A 21,124-nucleotide genomic window follows, 5' to 3' on the forward strand; every position below is an offset into this window, starting at 1 on the left:
TAAGAATTTTGAATTTGCAATGGAAAAAATTTTGAAGTTTAAGGCTAAAGTTGCTGTTTGTGGGGATTTTAACATAGAGATGGCATATTCAGATGGGCAGATTTCTAGAAATTTTCTGAATTTTCTAAATTTAACTTGCACGAACAAGCTACCTACATGTAATAATGCATGCTTGGATAATATTATTGTAAATTTTTCAAGAGATTTATAAACTTAGACTTGTTGGCGGGGGGTTTCGCAGATCATGACCTCTTCCTTATATCATTATATCTTAACCAGCCTGACATAATTTACAATGATGAACCTGTTCTGATGTGGGTAAAAAGTCAGGGTGATGATTATATTAACATATTTACTGAAAATCTGAAACAAATTAACTGGGTCTTTTTATTTGAATTTCAAATGGGAAAAAATGATACTGAAACAGTGTCTGGAAACTTTGTAGATAAATTGGTTGAATTGTGGCATTTATGTTCACCACTGGTAAAAATTAATTGTAATGGTAAACTTAAAAGCAAGAAGTTGAACTGGTATACTGATGAATTGACTCAATATAGAGAAAGAATGCTTTTGCTGTATAGATTTTATAAAAACTCTTGCCAAGGAGGAACCGAGCAGAATGGTGTGTATAAAGCTTATCTTAATTGAAAAAAATATAAAAGAAAACTTATCCATGCCAAAACTTTAGCTTGTAAAAAATATATTGAGGATGCGTCCAACAAATGCAAGGCAGCATGGGATGTTATAGAACAAGAAAACATCCCTACTCGTACTCAAGACACATTTCTTGAATCTGAAGAACTGAATAATTATTTCTTAAACTCTGTAAAAGAAATCTGAAATCAAATTAGGGCAACAAGTACAGCTGCGAGTGACTTTCTTCACAATCAACCCCTGCTGAAACACTTTACATTGGGTTGAAATCACATCTGATGAAGTAATTAAAGTTAGCTTAAAATTATCAAACTCTAACAGTATGGATTGTTATTGGTTATCTAATTACATCATCAAAAGAATAATACATATGATTTCTGAACCTCTTGCTTTCATTTTTAATAAGTGTTTAGAGTTTGGAGTTTTTCCTGATTTACTTAAAATTTCTAAAGTTATTCCAGTATTTAAAAGTGGGGACAAACAATTTCTTCAGAACCATTGTGCAGTCTCAATTGTCCTTGTGGTAGCTCAGTTACGGATACTGGAAAAGTCGTGAAACAGCTTATTAATGAAGACAAAATTAAAATCCAGGAATTATAATCCAGGGAGCAGACAGGCAAGCGCATCTTTCAGCGGTGGCATGTATGCTGAAACTTGCACCCTGCAGTTTCAACTTAAGTCGATCAAAGTATTGTCGCATTCAAGATGGCAATCAAAGCATATGGTCGACTCTCTATATAATCGATGATCGAAGAGTGTAACTAGAAAACAGTGTTTAATAACTTAATGGTCTGAAATTTAAGGCCTCAGCTAACATTTGTTTTAGAAAAAGTGTGATCTGCAATAATACATTGATACTTTTATGGTCACAAGTTCAAATGTTGTTGTATTTGTCGTCTAATGTTTTACACACATTTGAACATACTATTGCTATTTAATATCCCCCAGAGGAAAAGGTTTTCGTATTTGTGCTCTCAACTTTTTTATGCCTTTCAATACTCTCATCTCATCTTTAGAAATGGTAGATAGCCTATATCTTTCACTGTACCCATAAATACATGGCGTAAAATGGACACACGTCGAAACAAAATACATATCAACTGTATCCATATCCCTGTTGAATAGTTTTTATTCATGAATTCGGTAGTACATTTTCTTGCTAAATACGTTCTCTTTCGTTGTCCCCTATGCCACAGGTTTTACAAGGTTTTACTGTACATAGAACTACATAGTTAAATGGAAAGAGCTTTCTTTACATTATCATAAATTAAACAACTCAGTTTATTATTTACGGAAGAGAACAGAACACAGTAGCATTTTTCCTTCTCCAATAACAAGCCAAGTAGGTATGTAGATATAAAAAGAAATTCTCAGAAGGAAGTAAAAAATATCCACAGATTATAGAACAATAATATCTATCAATAACATATTTAAAAGTTGCATGTAAATACTCACACAAGCACCAGAGATGATCTCCCCATACAAAGGCAGATTGCCATTTTTATCCATAAACTTATCTCTCACCAAATCATTTACCTGTGAAAAGTAAAGAAATGCAAATTCAACATGTGGACACATGAAACTGAAAATCAAGTTGTTTTGTCCCTCAGACACATTATTTTATAACTGACTTGTTTTTTAGTACAGTAAGTGATCACAAAGAAGGTTATAAATCCAACATCTGAAATGTTTTGCTAGTGCATTCAGATAAATGATTTATAGATGCATTTAATCTCATACATTATACAAGTTATACAATATATATTGGAACATGTAAAACACAGACGAATGAGAGCAGCAGAACATAAGGACGTTGCAGCTTGAACAACGAGCAAACAAAGAATTCTGCCGAAAATTAGGCAAATCCACTAGTAAAACATTTCGGATGATGAAACAAGTGTACAGCGATGACGTCTTGATCAGCAATGCTCTGTTTAAGTAGTATCAATGCTTTGCACAGGGGAGACACAGTTTGGAGGAAGATGAGCATAATGGGTGGCCATGAAGAGCAACTGTAAATAAGAACAGCTACAAGGAGATGTTTTTGTTGTCTACACAATTCAATTCATCATGAGCATCCTGAACTGTGGTATAGGAAAAACTGGCTTTTTTGCCATTTCAAGGCAAGGCTACACAAGCTATCTTTTTCTCTTTAGCACTTTAAAAGAAAGGTTACATGGATGTAGATTTCAAACCACCACATTGAAAGATATTCACTGCTACAAGAGCAGCCATACAGGATCTTCTTACCAATATATTTTGGTATTTTCAACAGCTATACCAATGCTGGCAGATGTGCATAGTGGCTAACAGACTATTTTGAGGGATGGACCAATGTGTAGCTGTGAAAATATGTGCCATGTTGCATGTACACTCTACATGCCAGTCCATGAACTTCTTGACTGTAGCAGAATGAGAGGGGATGGGAAAGAGATAACAAAAATAGTACAAAGCAGAGAAGTAAACAATATAATGGAAAATTCTAAAGAAAAAAATTAAAAAGAAAAGAGTGAGGAAGATTTCTAACACAAAATGAATATATTTAATCTTAGTAGAATAGACAATCAGAGAAAAATGTTGTGGATGAGGCTGTTGAAGACACCAAGCATACAGCAATGACAGATTTCAATGCACAGATTACTAAAGAAATTACATGAGCAGACAGATAGATAGATAGATAGATAGATAGATAGATAGATAGATAGATAGATAGACAGATGGGTGGTTGGGAGATTCGTACCAAAACGAAGAAAGAATGATGGAAAAGAGAATTCAGAAAATAATATTGTTTCTACCTGTTATATTTATTCATATAATTCATGTGTTTACATAAGCAGTGTACTTTATTTTTGAGAGCAAGTGCTCAGTGACAAGTTCAATTCTTATATAAACTGCTTAATAATGTTTAGTCTACGTTTGTATTAATTCAGAGACATTTTTACTTGTAAAAATAATTTTTTTCTAATTCAGCAAACAAATAGTTCAATACGGTACATAGATTACTAACAACCATGCTTATTGATTATATCTATGAATATAGGACAGAGCATGGGACGCATGTTGTCAGTGTCTAAGTGCAATGTACGCTGGCAAGAAGTTTCAGAACATACTTCAAGAAATAAAAGAATCCTACAGGCATTTTACAGTTTCTTCTGAAACACACAGTAGAGTACAATATTGAATAAAAATTGTGACTGGTAACAGTTTTAATTATTCATAAGGAATTCATTCACAGCCACTGACAAGGCCTACATAAAAAAATGTTTATGTTTAAGATTTTACAGTTTATTACTGCCAGCTTACAAATGTTTACAATGTATTTTGAATACTATAACCTATTTTTAAAATTTTATTTATTTACTACTTATTTGATGATTCACATTAAAGATGTGAATATATTTTATCAAAAGTACTAGTGTAATTTATATATCTGAATTTTTGGCCAATATTTTCTGACCTTAATTAAACAAGTGAATATGGAAAGCAGTGTCATCTCCCAACACCTACTGAATGAAGAATTTATTTCCAATATCACTGAAATAACCACCAAAAAGGCAACTGGCACCTACCGTCAGCTTGATTGCTTTCTCTGGTGCAACACCCATGAGTTGAGGTAAAAGCCCTCTATAGAGGCCTAAAACTCCTTCATGCCGGATCACTTTCTTGCAACAATCAAAGCTGTTTCGATACATCAATTCACCAACCAGTGACCCCGTCCTCTGGTTCTGCATTCGAGTCTTCACGAGATCAATAGGGTACACAGTAGTTGCACCAACAGCTGATATAGGAAAGAACATAAGTGATGTGTTATGAAACTGAATCATCAATCAACCTCTGCAATCATCAACTTTTTTTAATCTCTCTTATGAAACCACAAAATAAGGAAATATTTTGACATAACACAGCTCTACATACAGAATTGCCTCTTACTAGACATGTCTTCCTATATAACTGATACCATGTTCCAGTTCTAGTATAATAATTGTTTATGTGTCATCCTTACCATTCAACCACAGACATGCAATCTCTCAGACCACCTCAATATTTTGAATATGTAAATCCTGCTACTTTATGAATGTGAGCACACATCTACTTTCTGGCACGAAGCTAGCTGCTCAGTGTACTTAACAGTGACCAACTAGCTTGTGTAGTACTGGTGATATTATACATAGCATACAGCAGCTGTCATGCAAACTGCATGTCTGTACTGACACAATTGTTTATACTTGTTCTCACAATGTATACTAGACAAGGACCTTTATGGAAAGTCCGTGTTTAGTTCAATTTTTATTTCATTTCACCTATGAATGAGTATTATTTCACTAAAATCAAACTGGGCAAAGACATCGAATTTCTCAAACAGTGTATCTCTAAAGAAATGTCATTAAGATTATAATTCGGGTTAAAATATTGATCGATATGTATGAAGCAACTTTCTATAATATTAAGGAGTCCTTTGTTGATGATTCTGAGAATTTCCATATCTGTGAATTTGTGATTATAGTCATGCATTTTTCAGTATTAGTAGTGGATTTATTGAACCAAACAGGCCTTCGCCCCAAACAGAGTTCAAATCCATAATAGCCTAAGCCAACAAAACCATATAGAAATTGAATACAAACTGATAATAAATTGAGAATAAATGGCCAACAGTCGACACGCTACCGGAGTGCCGTAGGCCCTGTGAATCAATCTAATCCACCAATATCAGTACTGTACAGGCTATTGTCAGTGTAGTGGACTCCTCACCCACTGACCACTGCCTGGCAAGGCCTGATACGGTGAGGCTGCTCACCGCAACAGAGTGGGTCCACCAGGCAAAGCCCACCGTGTGCATGAATCTGGTGCTAACCAGATGTACAGTGACTGCCAGGGCTCATGAGGAGGCTCACGAGATAGCCATGCACATGCTGTCCCACAGCCGAAAATTTATTGTACTTCAGGGCATTAATGTGTTCCGCGTACCTTGTTGTATTAAAGCTCCTCCCAGTCTGCCCAATGTCCTTGATTCAATACTATATTATGCAATGTTTACATTACATTTTTAATCAAGGAACTAGTTTTGGCCTTGGCTGGCCATCATCAGCCTTAATGCAAAACCATACAAAAACATCTAATAACTAAAACAAATGTACACACACAAATAGCGATCAAAGGTGTTAAAAACATCTGGGATGAATTGTGTGCACAACACACAAAATATGATAAAATTAAAATCAGGCCCTAAAATTCTTAGATGCGTTGCATCATGTTAAAATGTCCCATTAGTGCTTGTTGTTAAAATATCATAAAAATGCTGAAAAGTTCCTCTGTCGAAAAATTGTCAATGGATGAAATGCTCACAATTTGACACCCAACTTTCTTAAAGGCAATTTTAAAAGACATCATTCTTCTTTTCAATTACAAAGACCCAAACTAGAACAAATAATATTTGACTGAGAGAGCAGATCAAATTTTTGTACAAGAAAACGTTATTTTTTAACCACAGATTATATGAGACTTACATCAAAACTACAAGTTTACTTTCAGATGCTCAGTGAAACAAAAAGGAATAATCATCCCAATTTTCAAGAAAGGTGATAAGAAAGTTTTGAAGAACTACAGGGGAATTACTCTAATATCCCGTGTTGCTAAGATAGTGGAAAGGATACTGGAAAGTAGAATGAGGTTGAGGGTTGAGAAGCAGATACAGGAAAATCAGTTTGGTTTCAGAAGTGGAAGGTCAACAGTAGAACCCATTTTCATTATGAGACAACTAATGGAAAAGCATTGGGAGTACGGGAATGATATGGTGATGACATTTATTGATATTGAAAAGGTATATGACAGTGTCCCTAGGACGAAAGTTTGGGACAGTCTGGTGCAAAAAGAAATTGGACAGGGATTAATAAAAATGATCATGGCATTGTATAAGGAATGTTGTAGTTGCGTGCAAACACAAGTTGGCAGGACAAGTTGGTTCAAAATAACTAGTGGGCTGAGACAGGGAAGTGTTCTATCACCAATCCTGTTTACAATAGTAATGGATGACATCATGAGAACAGCAAAAGCAGCATATGGAGAAAGAGAAATGAACATGATGTTATTTGCAGATGATATTGTGATTTGGGGAGAAGACGACAGGAAGGTTCAAGAACAGTTGAATGTGGTGAATGGGAAGATTGAAGAATGTGGATTGAAAATAAGTGTAGAAAAGAGTAAAACTCTTGTTATGACTAGAGGGGAGAAAGAAGGGAAAGGTCAGATTAGACTTGCAGACAAGCCCCTGGAAGTAGTGGAAACGTTTAAATACCTGGGGAGTGAATTAATGGAGAATGCTCGACTGGATGCTGAGATTAGTAAAAGGATTCAAGCTGGAAGTTGTTTCTATCATAGTGTAAGAAATATGTTATGGGACAAAGATGTGCCAATGGAAGCAAAGGATACTATGTACAAGATGTATTACGTACCCATAACAACTTACGGAGCAGAAACTTGGACAATGACAAAGAAGGATGAGAGTCGAATACAGGCAGCCGAAATGAAATTCTTGAGGACTATGATACAGAAGAGTAGAAGAGACAAAATAAGGAATGAGAAAATCCGGGAAGAAATTGGAGTGGAAAAAATGAATGATAGAATAGAGAAGAGCCGACTAAGATGGTTTGGGCACATAAAGCGAATGAGCGACGAAAGAATGCCAAAAAAGGTGATGGAAATGCAAATCCAAGGAAGGAGAGGCCGTGGACGACCACGATTGAGATGGAAGGATACCATCCAACGCAGCATTATAGAAAGAAACCTGGACTGGGACACAGTGTTGGAGGAGGAGTGGTGGAAAGACCGAAGAAAGTGGAGAGGAACCATATTTGCCCCTACCCGGCTACAGCTGGATAAAAGGAAATGATGACGATGATGATGATGATGAACTGTACTTTCAGTACGCCTGTTCTATTTTTTACTTTTTGCGGACTAATCGCGATTTTACTTATACGGGAAGCGTTAAACCTACATTATCCCGGTTAATCGAGAGTTGAGTGTATAAGCAAAACAAGTCAATTTTTTAAAGATAGCTCATTCTCTACAGTAAAGAAGGATCCTACCCCAACAATCCAATGTCAACTTAAGCAGACCCTCAAGAATACTTCATATTTATTGACAGATCAAGAAAAACTAAACTAATTAGTATGAACCCACGTCTACCCACTGCCAAAGCCCTCCCAAAGATACACAAAACTGGTGTCCCCAATTGCCTGCTCATTAACTAATGACCAGTGAGCTCGACAGCTGCAGTCGCTTAAGTGCGGCCAGTATCCAGTATTCGGGAGATAGTAGGTTCGAACCCCACTGTCGGCAGCCCTGAAAATGGTTTTCCGTGGTTTCCCATTTTCACACCAGGCAAATGCTGGGGCTGTACCTTAATTAAGGCCACGGCCGCTTCCTTCCTACTCCTACTCTTCCCTGTCACATCGTCGCCATAAGACCTATCTGAGTCGGTGCGACGTAAAGCAACTAATTTTAAAAAAAATGACCGAGTCCGTTATATAAAGTGTCACAATTCATTCAAAGGTTTTTAAGAAGGAACTATCGATTTTTCTAAGAAATCTGTTAAAACACTACAAAAATTGATCGATAAACTATATTAGAAATACAGGATTACATGTCTATGCTTAAATTAGTTATAACAACAATTATTTCACTTCCAATAACATTATTTATCAACGAGGAGATTTGGCTACGAGATTGCCGGCCTCGGGTATCTTGGTCGAGATTTACTTGGATTTTTTGGAACACACCAGCATTGATAATAACAACTTTGACAACATCCTTTCCTGGGCAAGATACGTAGATGATACCGTAATAATTAAGAATAAGAGCAATACAGAGTCTGAAATTGGACGGAGAATGAATTTATTAGACTTAACTATTATCAGGCACCCAGGCTCCTTTATAAGATTTTCAGAAAACCTACCCAAACAGTCACTACAATCCGTCTAGATTCTTCACACCCCCAAATTCACAAACGCGCAGCATACAACAACATGGTGTACCGAGCCTTCAATGTTCCAATGTCTAAAAGAAACCTCAAAAATGAGTTGAACACCATTTGTAATATTGCTAAACCTAATGGATAAGATAACAAAACAACTCCCCTTTTTCTACCTTTACGTTCAACGAACAAGTTTACAAAGCCACCAACATCTTTAAAAAGCACGATGTAAAAAGTAGTTTTCAAAACCAATAATAGGAATGCAGAAGTCTTACATAATGCCACATCCATAAAAAAGTTCAATAGTTTTTCAAGATCAGGAGTGTACATGATTATTTGCAACAGTTGTAATTCTTCTTACATTGCAGAGACTGGGAGGAGATTTAATATAAGATACTCAGAACACGTTAATGCCCCGAAGTACAATAAATTTTTAGCTGTGGGACAGTATATGCATGACTATAATCACAAATTCACAGACATAAAACAAGATATGGAAATTCTCAAAATCATCAACATTATAGAAAGATGCTTCATACATAGGCCTATAGATCAATATTTTAACCCAAATTATAATCTTAATGACATTTCAGAAAAGCCAAATATCCTGTTTGACCATCTAATTCCTACTTTTAGAAACGTCAAACAAAACAGTCGTAATTCAGTTTTTCATACTGTTCACAGCACCTTTCCTCAGCAGCCATCTGTTTTCCCACATCCTTCGGCCCCGCCTTAATCTCCCTTCCCCTCTCTCCCCTTTTCTCCCCCCCCCCATCTCCCCTCTCCTTGCCCTGCCCTCTCCCATTTCTTTGAATCTCACAATCTCAACTCCTCCCCATTAGAATAAGAGGTACAATGGTAGGCCATGCACCACATGCCGCAACGAAAGGTCTTATATAACCTGTGCCATTTGGTTAGCACACTCTCTTCTTTAGTTCATTAATTTTGACTATGAACGTGCCAGTTATTTAATCATATCTTCGTATGCCGTCCTTGATTCAACCATTGACAATTTCCAACAGAGGAAATTTTCAGCATTTTTATGATATTGTAACAACAAGCACTAATGGAAAATTTTAACATGATGCAATGCATCTAAGAATTTTAGAGCCTGATTTCAATTTTGTCATATTTTACATGTTATGCACATAGTTCATCCCAGACGTTTTTAACACCTTTTAATGTCATTTTTGTGGATGTGTACAGTTTTACATTAAGGCTGATGATGGCCAGCCAAGGCTGAAACTAGTTCTTAGATTACAAATGTAATGTAAACATTGCACAATATAGTATTGAAAAGGTGGACCATTACGACATAAGTTTAGTAATTATTGTGAACACAATTCAATACGGATCAAAACCATGTTTATATCCTATGAACCTGATGTGATGAGAGAAAGTGTTGAAACAACAAATTTATAAACTATGTTCTATGTTTAGGAAATAGTTTTAAAAAGTAAACGACTCCAAACGGTCTGGAACTTTCCCTGACGATGTCTTCGTTCCGTCACTCTGGTACTATTGAGAGCAGCGTTATCGGTGTAGAGGTGGAACATCCTTCCCTCCAAGTAGCCTTTGAATTTGCCCATGGCCCACACCACGGCTAAGGCTTCCATCTCGGCAGTGCAGTAGTGTTGTTTGGTGGGAGATAGCTTTCTGCTGGTGTACTCAATAATATCCCTTCTGCTGTTAATCCTCTCCTGGAATAACATTGCTCCTAGGCCAGAGTCGCTGACGTCCATCTGCAGGCACATCTTCCGTTGAGGGTCGGGATGGGCTAGACCAGGAGCATTGCATATCACAGCCCTAATCCCTTGCAATGCTGCCTCTTCCTTGCTGGTCCATTGGAATGGGCGGTTGTTATGGAGTAGAACTGTGAGTGGTATTGCCTTCTCTTCGAAGTGTGGCATGAAGCTGCCATACCATCCACACAAGCCAAGGAACTGATGTACCTGTTGCTTGGTCCGTGGACACTCAGCTTCTTCGATAGCTCAATTCTTCTCCAGTTGCCTTTCTGAGCCTTCAGATATTAGGACATGGCCAAGATATTCTATGTGGGACCGGGCGAAGTGACACTTCTCCAGTTGGCAAGTCAGTCCATGAATCTTCAGTCGTTCCAGCACTTTGCTCAGATGTACAAGGTGTTCATGAAAATTCTTGCTGTGAATTAAAATGTCATCGAGATACACTTGGCACAAATCTCCAACATATCCTGAAAATACCTTATCCATCAGTTGCATAAAGGTTGCAGGAGCATTCTTCAGTCCAAAAGCCATTACTGTAAACTGGTATAATCCTCTCGCTGTCATGAAGGCAGTCAGTGGTCTAGAACTTTCCTCGACCTCCACTTGCCAGTATCCAGAGTTGAGATCCACTTACTTGTTTCAGCGAGTCTTTCAAGTAAGGCATGGGACAGGCATCACTCGTGGTCTTCTCATTCAACTTGCGGAAGTCCACACACAGTCAATACCACCCTCCCCCCCCCCCGCCATTCTTCTTTTCCGGTAGGACGATAGGTGAAGCCCAACAGGATATAGAGGACTCGATGAGACCTTGTCCTTCCATCTCTTGAATCTGAATGACAAAGTTGGGCTTATCCGGGTTGATTGGATATGGACGTTGCTTGACGGATGAGGAAGTGCTGCATTCAATGGTGTGTGTTACCGTGGTAGTCCAACCTATTTTATTGGTGATGACCTCCGGAAAGTCCTTTAACACGCGTCTCAGCTCCTCTTCTTCACTTTGTTGAAGATGTGTTAACTGGATAAGGTCTACGTCAAATTCCGCATCCTTCTGAGTCTGGAGATTTCCATCATGCCAGGCGACCCTCAGATGTTTGTCTTTTCCCAAAAAGTCTTCATAAGCTGCATAGTCCCAGATCGATGATGATGATGATGATGATGATGCTTGTTGTTTAAAGGGGCCTAACATCGAGGTCATCGGCCCCTAATGGTACGAAATGAAATGACAAACAAAAAGTTGAAAATCATCCACTGACCAAAATAAAAAATGTCATGAAGAATGAATGGATGGACATGAACCCAAAAAAAAAAAAAAAAGATGTGGATCTGAATCAAAAAAAGATCATTAATAGTATTACTGACCAAGGGACCACTTATAAAGCACAATCCTAAATCGAGGATGCTCTATGTCTATAGGGGTCCAAAATCCAGGTCAAAGGCCCTTCAGAATGGTACTTATCGCTAGTAAAGTAGAACCATGACATTTGTCATGTTGGGGTACTAATCAAAAGTAGCGAAGACTCACGGTGTTCCACACATGATGGTACTATTCACAAGTATTGTATGTCGTACAGGTAACGCAGACCTATGGTGTTTCTCACACAATGGCGCCACTCATAGCCAACGCAAACCGATTAGGTTCCTCACTTAGGTGTACTAGTCACGGGCGCCGGTATTCCCGTGGTGTTCCTCACATAGTGAGTACCAATCACAGGCAACGCAGACCCACGGTGTCGCTCATATAGTGGTACAACTCACAGGCAACGCCCAGACCCGCAGTGTTGCTCACATGGGTACGACTCACAGGTACTGGAAACCCACAGGGGAACCACTCTTTACTGCTACTAATCACAAACCTATTTCGTACCTAATATAGTGGTACTACTCGCAAGTAAAGCCGACCCACGGTGCTCCCTGCGAGATGGTACTAATCAAAAGTAGTTTCATGTTTAAAGACAATCATCCCTTGGTCGCCCCTTTTAGTCATCTCAAACCTTGGGTGTATTTTTCGTCTGCACCCCTCACCCACAGGGGGTAGAGAGAGAAAAAAAAAGAAGAAGGGATTCGTCACTTCGAAAAATGAAGTAACAAACTAAGAATGGCAAGGGCCACAAAGGGCGTGAAAATGAAAGACTCCCTAGACCTCGAATGCTCTAATACCGTCGGGGTCAGAATAGAACAAGAGCTGACCAAGGGAGGTCGGTCAGGATAGACGAAGTGAGAAGTCTGGCACAAGTAAGTGGAAGCAATGCCATGACTCAGCTAAGGGCCCTGTGGTCGCCAATCCACACTCCCAAGTTGAGAGCCCCTTGGGCCCCTTTTAGTCGCCTCTTACGACAGGCAGGGGATACTGTGAGTGTATTCTACATGTGCGTCCCCCACCTGCAGGGCATAGTCCAAGATCACCATGTATTTCATTGTCAGGAATTATTGCAACGTAAATTACAATAGGCAGGTCTATGCATTTAGCGGTTAGGTTAGTCTGTCCTTGGATGGAATAGGTTACCCCGTCTGCTGCTCCCACTACCCTTCCGAGATGGTGAGACTTCATAGGCAGTAGTAATCTGACAAATGAATGGTTTGCTTGGCTGTCGAGTATGGCTGAAAAATTATTGTTACCTATCCTCAAGATGATAGCTGGGTGGAGTTGGCCTGTTCTACTCACAGTCTGACCAATCCCTCTCCTACTTGACCAGGGTTGCTTGTCTGTCGTGTCTTGAGGTGCATTCCTGCTCCCGGTCCCATCCCCTCTCAATCCAGTATGAGTTGGAACTAGTTTTCCAACGTCAAGGCTGGGCATTTGTTCTTCAGGTGTCCCTTTCTTCCACACTGGTAGCACTTCCTAACCGTGCTGGTCTCTTCCGTAGCTTTGCTCTTGTGTTCCTCTTCCAGCTGGGCGATTATTATACGCAGATCATCAAAGGATCTCGGTTGTGATACTTTCACTAGGGGTCGAATCTTATCGTGGAGTAGCTCTGTGATGTCTGGTAAGATCTCGTTCTCGCTTCCCTCCGAGTGTAGCCACTTGAAGAACTGGTATTTCTGGAAGAGCTGGTACTTCTGGAGGACGAATGTGTTAGCTCTCATGCCGGTGGGTTGTGCCTCAGTCAGTAGCTTCCTTTGCACTGAGCTTTCACCCCTTCGGAATTGAACCTAGCAAGGAATTCCCTCTTGAAGTCCGCCCAGTTTAAATATGAGCCCTTCAAGTTATTCCACCAAGTAGCGGCTTGCCCCTTTAACCGTGGTGTGATCAGTTGAACGAAGATGTCCTCCGGTAGATTAGTCCATCCTAGTAGATTGACAAATCCCACGATGAAGCTAGTCGGGGTCTCTTCCAGTCGCCCGTGGAATTCCGGAAGGCTCTCTATAATCACCTTCAGGTCTATGTGTCCTGTATTGCCAGTTAGGTTTGAGGGATTAGAGCATGGCAATAGGTCCTGTTCGAGTCAATCTATCTTCTACTGCATGAAGGATGCTTTCTCTTATATTCTGCACATCTCCCTTGATGGTCGAAAACAAGTTTTCTAACCTTCATCCAACAGCAGAAATACGGCTCCCAAATTTTCCCTCAACAGCAGAGATACGGCTTTTAAAATTTCTCTCAATGGTAGAAATTCTCCCCTCAACCTCTTGCTTTATGCCAGAAACCTGGATTTACACCTCCTCCTTGAGGTTCGAGATGTCCCCTTCCAGCTGGCTTACCCTACTATCGATCTATTTGATCTTTCCCAGTTTTGATCTAATGCCCGATATCTGCTGCGTTAATCGACTGGTGACGTCACTAATTTGGGATGAAATTTTGTCATCTACAGTTGAAATTTTCAATTCTAGGCACTGTTCTACTTTGTAAACCTGTGTATACACTTGTGATATTTGTCCAGTTAAAACTGTATCAGCTGGAGAAATTTTGTCTGAAATTATTTACTTTACTTTGTAAATTTGGTCTGCAATCTGTTCTGTTAGGGTAGAATTGAGTGTCTGTATCATGTTCATTAACTTAGAACACATTTTGGTAATAATTACCTCATCTTCCAATGTTTCGTCGACCTCGAAAAAAAACTTTTCGGGATCTTCGCTTTTCAAGTGATAAATATCATTGTTAAACCCTTTAGCATCCTATCTTTGCTTTGTTTGAAGAGATCATCTTGTAACCGCGTCTGCAGTGATTTCTTCTTACCATTCATCGGAAGATTTCTGTTGGCGAGTTCGTCTTTGAGTAGTTGTATGGACATATCTTCTAGTATCACTTGCATTTTGATCTATTTCGCACTTACCCTCTTAATCACTCGAAAATTATTCTTCAGTCCTGTCACAACGGTCACCAATGATGTATTCACTAAGACGCACACAAAATGCTGTCACTTGCATACATGGTTTTTATTTACAATTATTTACATGTTACACATCAATAAACTACCATTTTTAACAACTGCCTATCACAAAGAATCAGAAGACTAAGACTGCCATCTTGAAACAGCTGACTGCTACTGTAGCATGTCGGCACAAGCACAACACAAGTTCATAAAAACAACTCATGTTAAACAATAACTCAACTCCACCATCACGACCACCTCCTTATATATGTTGCCTAGCCAAGCTTATGACACAACATATCTTCTCATAAATTCTAGAGTGCCCAATAGCATAGTTACAATGCAAGGAAGGTTCTCCATAGTTCTCATCGTACATAGCGTTTTTCTAGATATTACGATGTGCTGCACATTATTGTAGTGGATTATACATCACATACACAGTTAATAATAATTTCTACACTATTAATTATGGGTTCTTACATTAACGAAACTCATATTAATATATATTAATATATATTGTATGTACAGCACGTTTCATGACTCATGACATAACCTCACAAATAATGCGATTGTAAATAATAATAATAATAATAATAATAATAATAATAATAATAATAATAATAATAATAATAATAATAATAATTTGATATTGGCATTATTTACCCATGTGTTAAAGAATATTGTTTTCAAGTTATATCAGTCTATTTCACTTGCGTCACTATAATAACCCCTTCCTGGTTGAGCAAGAAACTCCTGACCAAAATGTGTCGATGTGTAAACTACAATTCATCAAAGATGTGGAAAACACAGCAGTCTTCATTTTGTTTTCTTAAATAAATGAATCAGTGTTTACAGGAGCAGCCATGGTTTTCAGAAGAAAAGTTTTATTTAATTTTAATAAAAGACACATTATTGAAACATTTACTCCATTCTTTCCGTGGTGTTTTTCGGATAAAATTAAAGCTGAAACATCCAACATACAACAACCTACCTTATAATGGCTTATTTTTTTCAATTGCTTTATACACTACAAAACACACAGCTACCGCATTCACGAGAAAATTTGCCAGAACTGGTACAAAAACTGATAAACTGATGAAGAAAAATTCAGCTAGCCACACACCTTCAGTTCAGGTGTTCAGTTTCTCACTCAGTTATATGGACAGTTTTTCGTTTCGATAAACTGAAGGTTTGTGGGCCACTTTAGAAGGATTGGGTCTGAGTTGGTTCTGATTGTAGTACTTTGACAGATTTCTAAGGGCAGTTGACAGATTTCTCTCCATGGATTCAAAGCCTGAGCCTTGTGCAGCACTAAGAGCTAGATCATCTGCATGTAAGAAGCTTCTTGTGTTTGGGGTCAATAGCTGGCTGAACACGAAAGGTGCCTCCCCGAAGATTGTGACGCACGTAAGAAATGTGATTCAATCAGGGGTTCCCTTGGCAACGGCAAAAGTGCTGGCTAATCTTAGTCCTATTTAGGACCACAGTTAACAGTCATCTCAGTGAACATAGTTAATTATATTTCACTAGGTTATTTCAATTTATTAAGTACAAAATTATATTGTTTCAGGACACCTGTGATTACTTACAATTCTTAAGCTAATGTCTCTTTGAGGGGGAATTGTATGAAGCATTTTAAAGGAAACAAAAAAACACAGATTGCAACTAACTCCCAATCTTAAAAAATAATTGAGAATATCTTTTATAGTCTTCCTTCACTAAAGAGTTCAGCCTCTGAAGCAAATTTTGATCATAAAAGAAAAATCACAAGTTTTCTCTCCATATTAAGATATAGGCCTACCAAGTCATATTACAGAAGTTTAGTGTTTAGCTTGTATGTCTCTCTGTCCGAACTCTTTTTTCCGACACTAATCTGTAACATCAAAGAAAGGACAATCTGTAAATAAGCTGCAAAGATCTTGATGGTGAGAATGTGTTCCTCAGTTCAAAATCAAATGTGATCAATATAAGGCATTCTGTACTTCCTCATTTATCCTTTTAGTAGACCCCTTGGATCTAATCCAAGAAGAGTTTAGCGCATTTTAATTGCCTTACCATATTCCAGACACCAGCTTGTACCTAACCTTCTCAGTCTCAGCTAATTTTAAGACTGATTCTTTCTAACTGACTTTTAAAATAATTAAATATTGATCTATATGGATTCCAGTAAACTTGTATACAATAAAACCTTCTTTATTCAAAGTTGTTGGGACGCAAAAGTCTGACTTTGAATTCCGTGATTTCGAATTAACCACCAACTCATAATTCAGAAATGCCAACCCTTGCCGTGCCATAAAATATTCTAAAACCTGTTACTGCAAGTAATTAATCTTGAATCACAATTTAAACCTTTCAAATGCCATGGATTTTTTTTTTTTTTTCCAAAATAGTGCACTTGATTAACTCACTGACAACATAACCTCACCCAACGAAAGAAGAAAAAGCATGATTCAAAGATGAGGAAAAAATCTACGCTGGCTCCCCTGTGCATATTGGATTACTGTACTGTATGCATTTTAGATGTCCTGTAGTTGCACGGAAAGTACCCGATGCCCTTAAAACTTTGTGGATTATCGAACTTTCCTATGACAAGGGGAGAAAGTCTCTCATTTCCGTTTGCATTACAACACAATACAGTAACTCTACCTGTAAGATTTCCTGCCATGGCACTTCTCTCGTAATTCAGAAATGCCAACCCTTGCTGCGTCACAGAGTATTCTAATAATGTTGTTATTTTTACATCCCACTAACTACTCTTTCAGTTTTAGGAGACGTCGATGTGCCAGAATTTTGTCCCACAGGAGTTTGTTTACATGCCAGTAAATCTACTTACATGAAGCTGACGTATTTGAGCACCTTCAAATACCACTGGACTGAGTCAGGATCGAACCTGCCAAATTGGGGTCAGAAGGCCAGCGCCTCAACCGTCTGAGCCACTCAGCCCAGCACAGAGTAATCTAAGACTCATTAATGCTTGCAATCACCTTGATTCACAGTTTAAACCTTTCAAATACCATGGAAAAAATATTTCTGAATTGTATCCAGCAAGGTATATTTACATTATTCAAATAATGCATTTATATAAATGACTGGCAAACATAACCTCAAGCAACGAAAGAAAAAAAACACATGATTCAAAGACAAGAAGCAGAATCTGTGAACAATGGCTTCTCTGCACACTCCCTGCTATGTGACATTGTGGCGTTCTTTAAAACGCTGAATACAAAAGAATTACGATTTTACTCGAACTTAGCAAACATGAAGCACACTGTAGACACACTGAAGTGAGTGAAAGTAAGGAAAGTTACCCCAGCATGTTCCAGTTGACGTGTTCTATCATGACGCAAATACATTTTGAATTTAATTTATTTATTTAATGTATTTTGGTAATGGGACCGACATTGTTCTTCGAACTACGAATTATCCATATTTCGAATTAAACAAAACCGCAGCTCATGTCTCCGGGAATGAGAGCTTCTTAGAATTAGGTGGGATTATGAATTAACCGATTTTGAATTATCGAAGTTCTACTGTAATTCACAACTGCTCATCAGCATGTTACTTATTTACAATCAAACATATTTTCTGCTTCACTTGGATTTTTTACAAAATGGAACAAATGCCAGCAAGAATCAGAAGAAGATTACTAGAAATAAACGCTCTCCTCCCTGTTTTTGGTTCTAAAATTGGAGAGAAGTGTATTCTAATGTACAATTACTTCTTTTTTTTTTTTTTTCCATCTCCAAGGTGCTAATCAACAGGAGTAGGCTATGTGCCAACACTGGGTTTCACCCTCTCCCTTCCTACTATAATATCATCTCAGTAACTCCTCTGATGAGGATGAAAGGAAGGGCCCATCATAAAAACTCACTACAAAGATTCAACTCATTTCATACCCTACCCCATAGAGAAATGGGACAAGGGTTGGACACACACATGTTACATTTCCAAGAAATGATCAAAAACAGCTTGTAGGGATTTTACAAGTATGAAAGAAAATTATCCATTTATTACAAAAATTACAAAAGAAATCAGACTTTTAAAAAGCTGAACCACCCAAAACCCAAATATTGAACAGAATTAGAGAACTAATTACCTCCTCCAATTGAGCCAAGTGCAAATCTGTACACATTTTCCAGCACTTGAATGAAGAGTCCTCTCTCCTCTGGACTCTGGAAACAGATAGAACACGCTAAACAATCCTTGTGAACATTTTTAAACGTCACATAAATAAGGTGTTTGTCAGTGTATGATAATCAGGTCTGGGATTGTTCTTGGTTTTACAACAACAACAACAACAAAAATAACTGCAATGTATTGTATATTCTTATCATTCCTATGAAAGGTCAACTAACCCAAAAATAATTTGCCTGGTTACCTACAATTTTGTCTACACTTTACTAACATGATAAAGACTCTGCTAGAGTCAAGTTCTACCATGTATTTTCAAAAGAGTATGTATTCATTAAGAGATCTCAGGATGATAAAATTATTGTTTCTGAAAATAATGCTAAAGTATATTTAACACCCCTTCCAAAAAGTGAATGCCACAAGAGAACGCAACTATTTACATAAAAGTGGTGATTACTACATCATTGATGATTATCCCAAGGTCCATAAAAATTATAAGCATTAGTGCCATTTAAGTTATCCTGAAGCAGTGAGCTAAATAACAAATTCATTCACAAGGAATTAAGAAGAAATTCACATACTATATCTTGAACAGCAAAGTATATTCTTATAAAGAACTAAATTACATTCTCTTAAAAATATAGCAGTGACATAAAAGGGTAGGGAGATAAACAAATGCTTACAGCAAGGTGGGAAACAGATAGCCACATAGTTTACACAGACACATCTTGTTTCTAACCCTCCTGCTAAAGTCTAAGAAAGTGGTAGCTAACTCGTGTGAGCACACACCCTCTGTCACCAAATCCTATGTATGCATCCATTCTTAAAGAACTAGAGCACCTCTACATGACAGTCTTACTCTTAAGACTCGCTAGAAGTGAAGTGAACAGAATCATCATTATTTGAATTAGCATTCAAGCAAAAGCACATGTTTGTTCCACAGGAAATGATGATTAAGGAGTAGATTTTTGAACATTGAGAGGTTACAATGCCAAAATTGGTAATGGATCCATAAAACGTTTTTGAATCTGTTCTCAGTTCTCTCATTTAAGACTTATGAAATTTGTTGAAATCAATTACCAAGCTTATTTTAATTGCTTAGTAGCTGCAATCTTGTTAGCTCTGTCATCTTCAAATATTCCTCTTCCCTATGAAGACCAATGCCAATTCCACTTCTGGAAGCAATCCTGATAAGTTCACATTCTATTTCTCTTCAATGTCTTCAATCAACTGAAGTCATCCTCCTTTTAGAGTGAATTTTAGTTCAGGACATGGTAAATAGTCAGGCCAAGTTAGGTGAGCAGGGTGAGCAAGGAAGAACTGTTGCCTATGTTTCTACCACAACTTCATAATTCACTAGTGAACAGGCTCTAGGAGTTTTCTCAAAAGTTTGGAATTTTACTTCAAACATTTTCTTTTATATATTTCGGGACTTTGAGAAAATACAATAAATTATCCAACTTTTCTCCATGATGAACCCTAGAGATGACTCATTAAAAAAAATCACATTCATTTTCAGCTTGATCTTGATTTGCTGCATTTTTGGTCAATAAACCAATTTCATAATTGGTTAGGATTGTTTTCATAAAGTTCTTGCCTCTATGAGCACAACCCATAGGTTCCTGATAAATGGAAAAATTACTCTTGCTAAAGTTTTCCAATGCATTTCTATTTTTTTTTCTATGTGAATATTACATATTATTCAATCACTTTCAGTGGTAGCGTATTAACATCACTTTCAACAATCAAACTTCTTCCACTACTTCTCAAACTCTCAAATGATTACTAGAACATGCAACTTCACAAACTTGTGCAATATAAGCATTATCAGACAATGTTAATGATATAATGAATGAGTTATGTACTCTCCTCTAATCGTTTGAACCACTCGTAACACTGCACATGGTTTATGCACTGATTTTCACAAACACTGTTAATTATTTTATACAATTTCAGGAAAGATTTCTCCTACCTTAAAGCAAAAATGAATGTTGCTGAACTGCTTCTAATAAACCTAACATTGCAACATACATTCATTTAACTTACTAACAACTGCAGGGTAATGACTGATAATTTAATTTTAGAAAGCCACGCTAAGTTAGGAAGTACACTACTACAAAGTGCCACTTAATGGATATCACTATGGCATCACATTATCATAGTATTTTAGAAATTTGATAACCTTCTGAATAGGTTAAACTGTCAATACTAGCAGATCCACTAAAACTATCATTAACACTCCAATTCGAAGTTGAAGGAAATGGGAGTCTAGTGTTTTCACATCCACTGTCAATTACCCTTGACATATTTCTCTG

The 21,124-nt window shown here is 37.6% G+C and overlaps 1 protein-coding gene across 3 annotated transcripts in view; it reads right to left on the bottom strand.

Annotated features, from left to right (window-relative positions):
* The window catches only part of aralar1 (calcium-binding mitochondrial carrier protein aralar1), a 404,690-nt gene that overhangs the window by 139,488 nt on the left and 244,078 nt on the right, over positions 1-21,124 (bottom strand). For all 3 annotated transcript variants that reach the window (XM_067143121.2, XM_067143122.2, XM_067143123.2), the window contains 3 exons: positions 18,775-18,850; positions 4,224-4,432; positions 2,110-2,190 (listed from right to left, as the gene is read on the bottom strand). In XM_067143121.2, coding sequence (XP_066999222.1) covers positions 2,110-2,190; positions 4,224-4,432; positions 18,775-18,850 — 366 coding nt within the window. The remainder of the gene's footprint in view (positions 1-2,109; positions 2,191-4,223; positions 4,433-18,774; positions 18,851-21,124) is intronic.

This window comes from Anabrus simplex, chromosome 3 (genome assembly GCF_040414725.1).
Source record: "Anabrus simplex isolate iqAnaSimp1 chromosome 3, ASM4041472v1, whole genome shotgun sequence".
Lineage (NCBI taxonomy): Eukaryota > Metazoa > Arthropoda > Insecta > Orthoptera > Tettigoniidae > Anabrus > Anabrus simplex.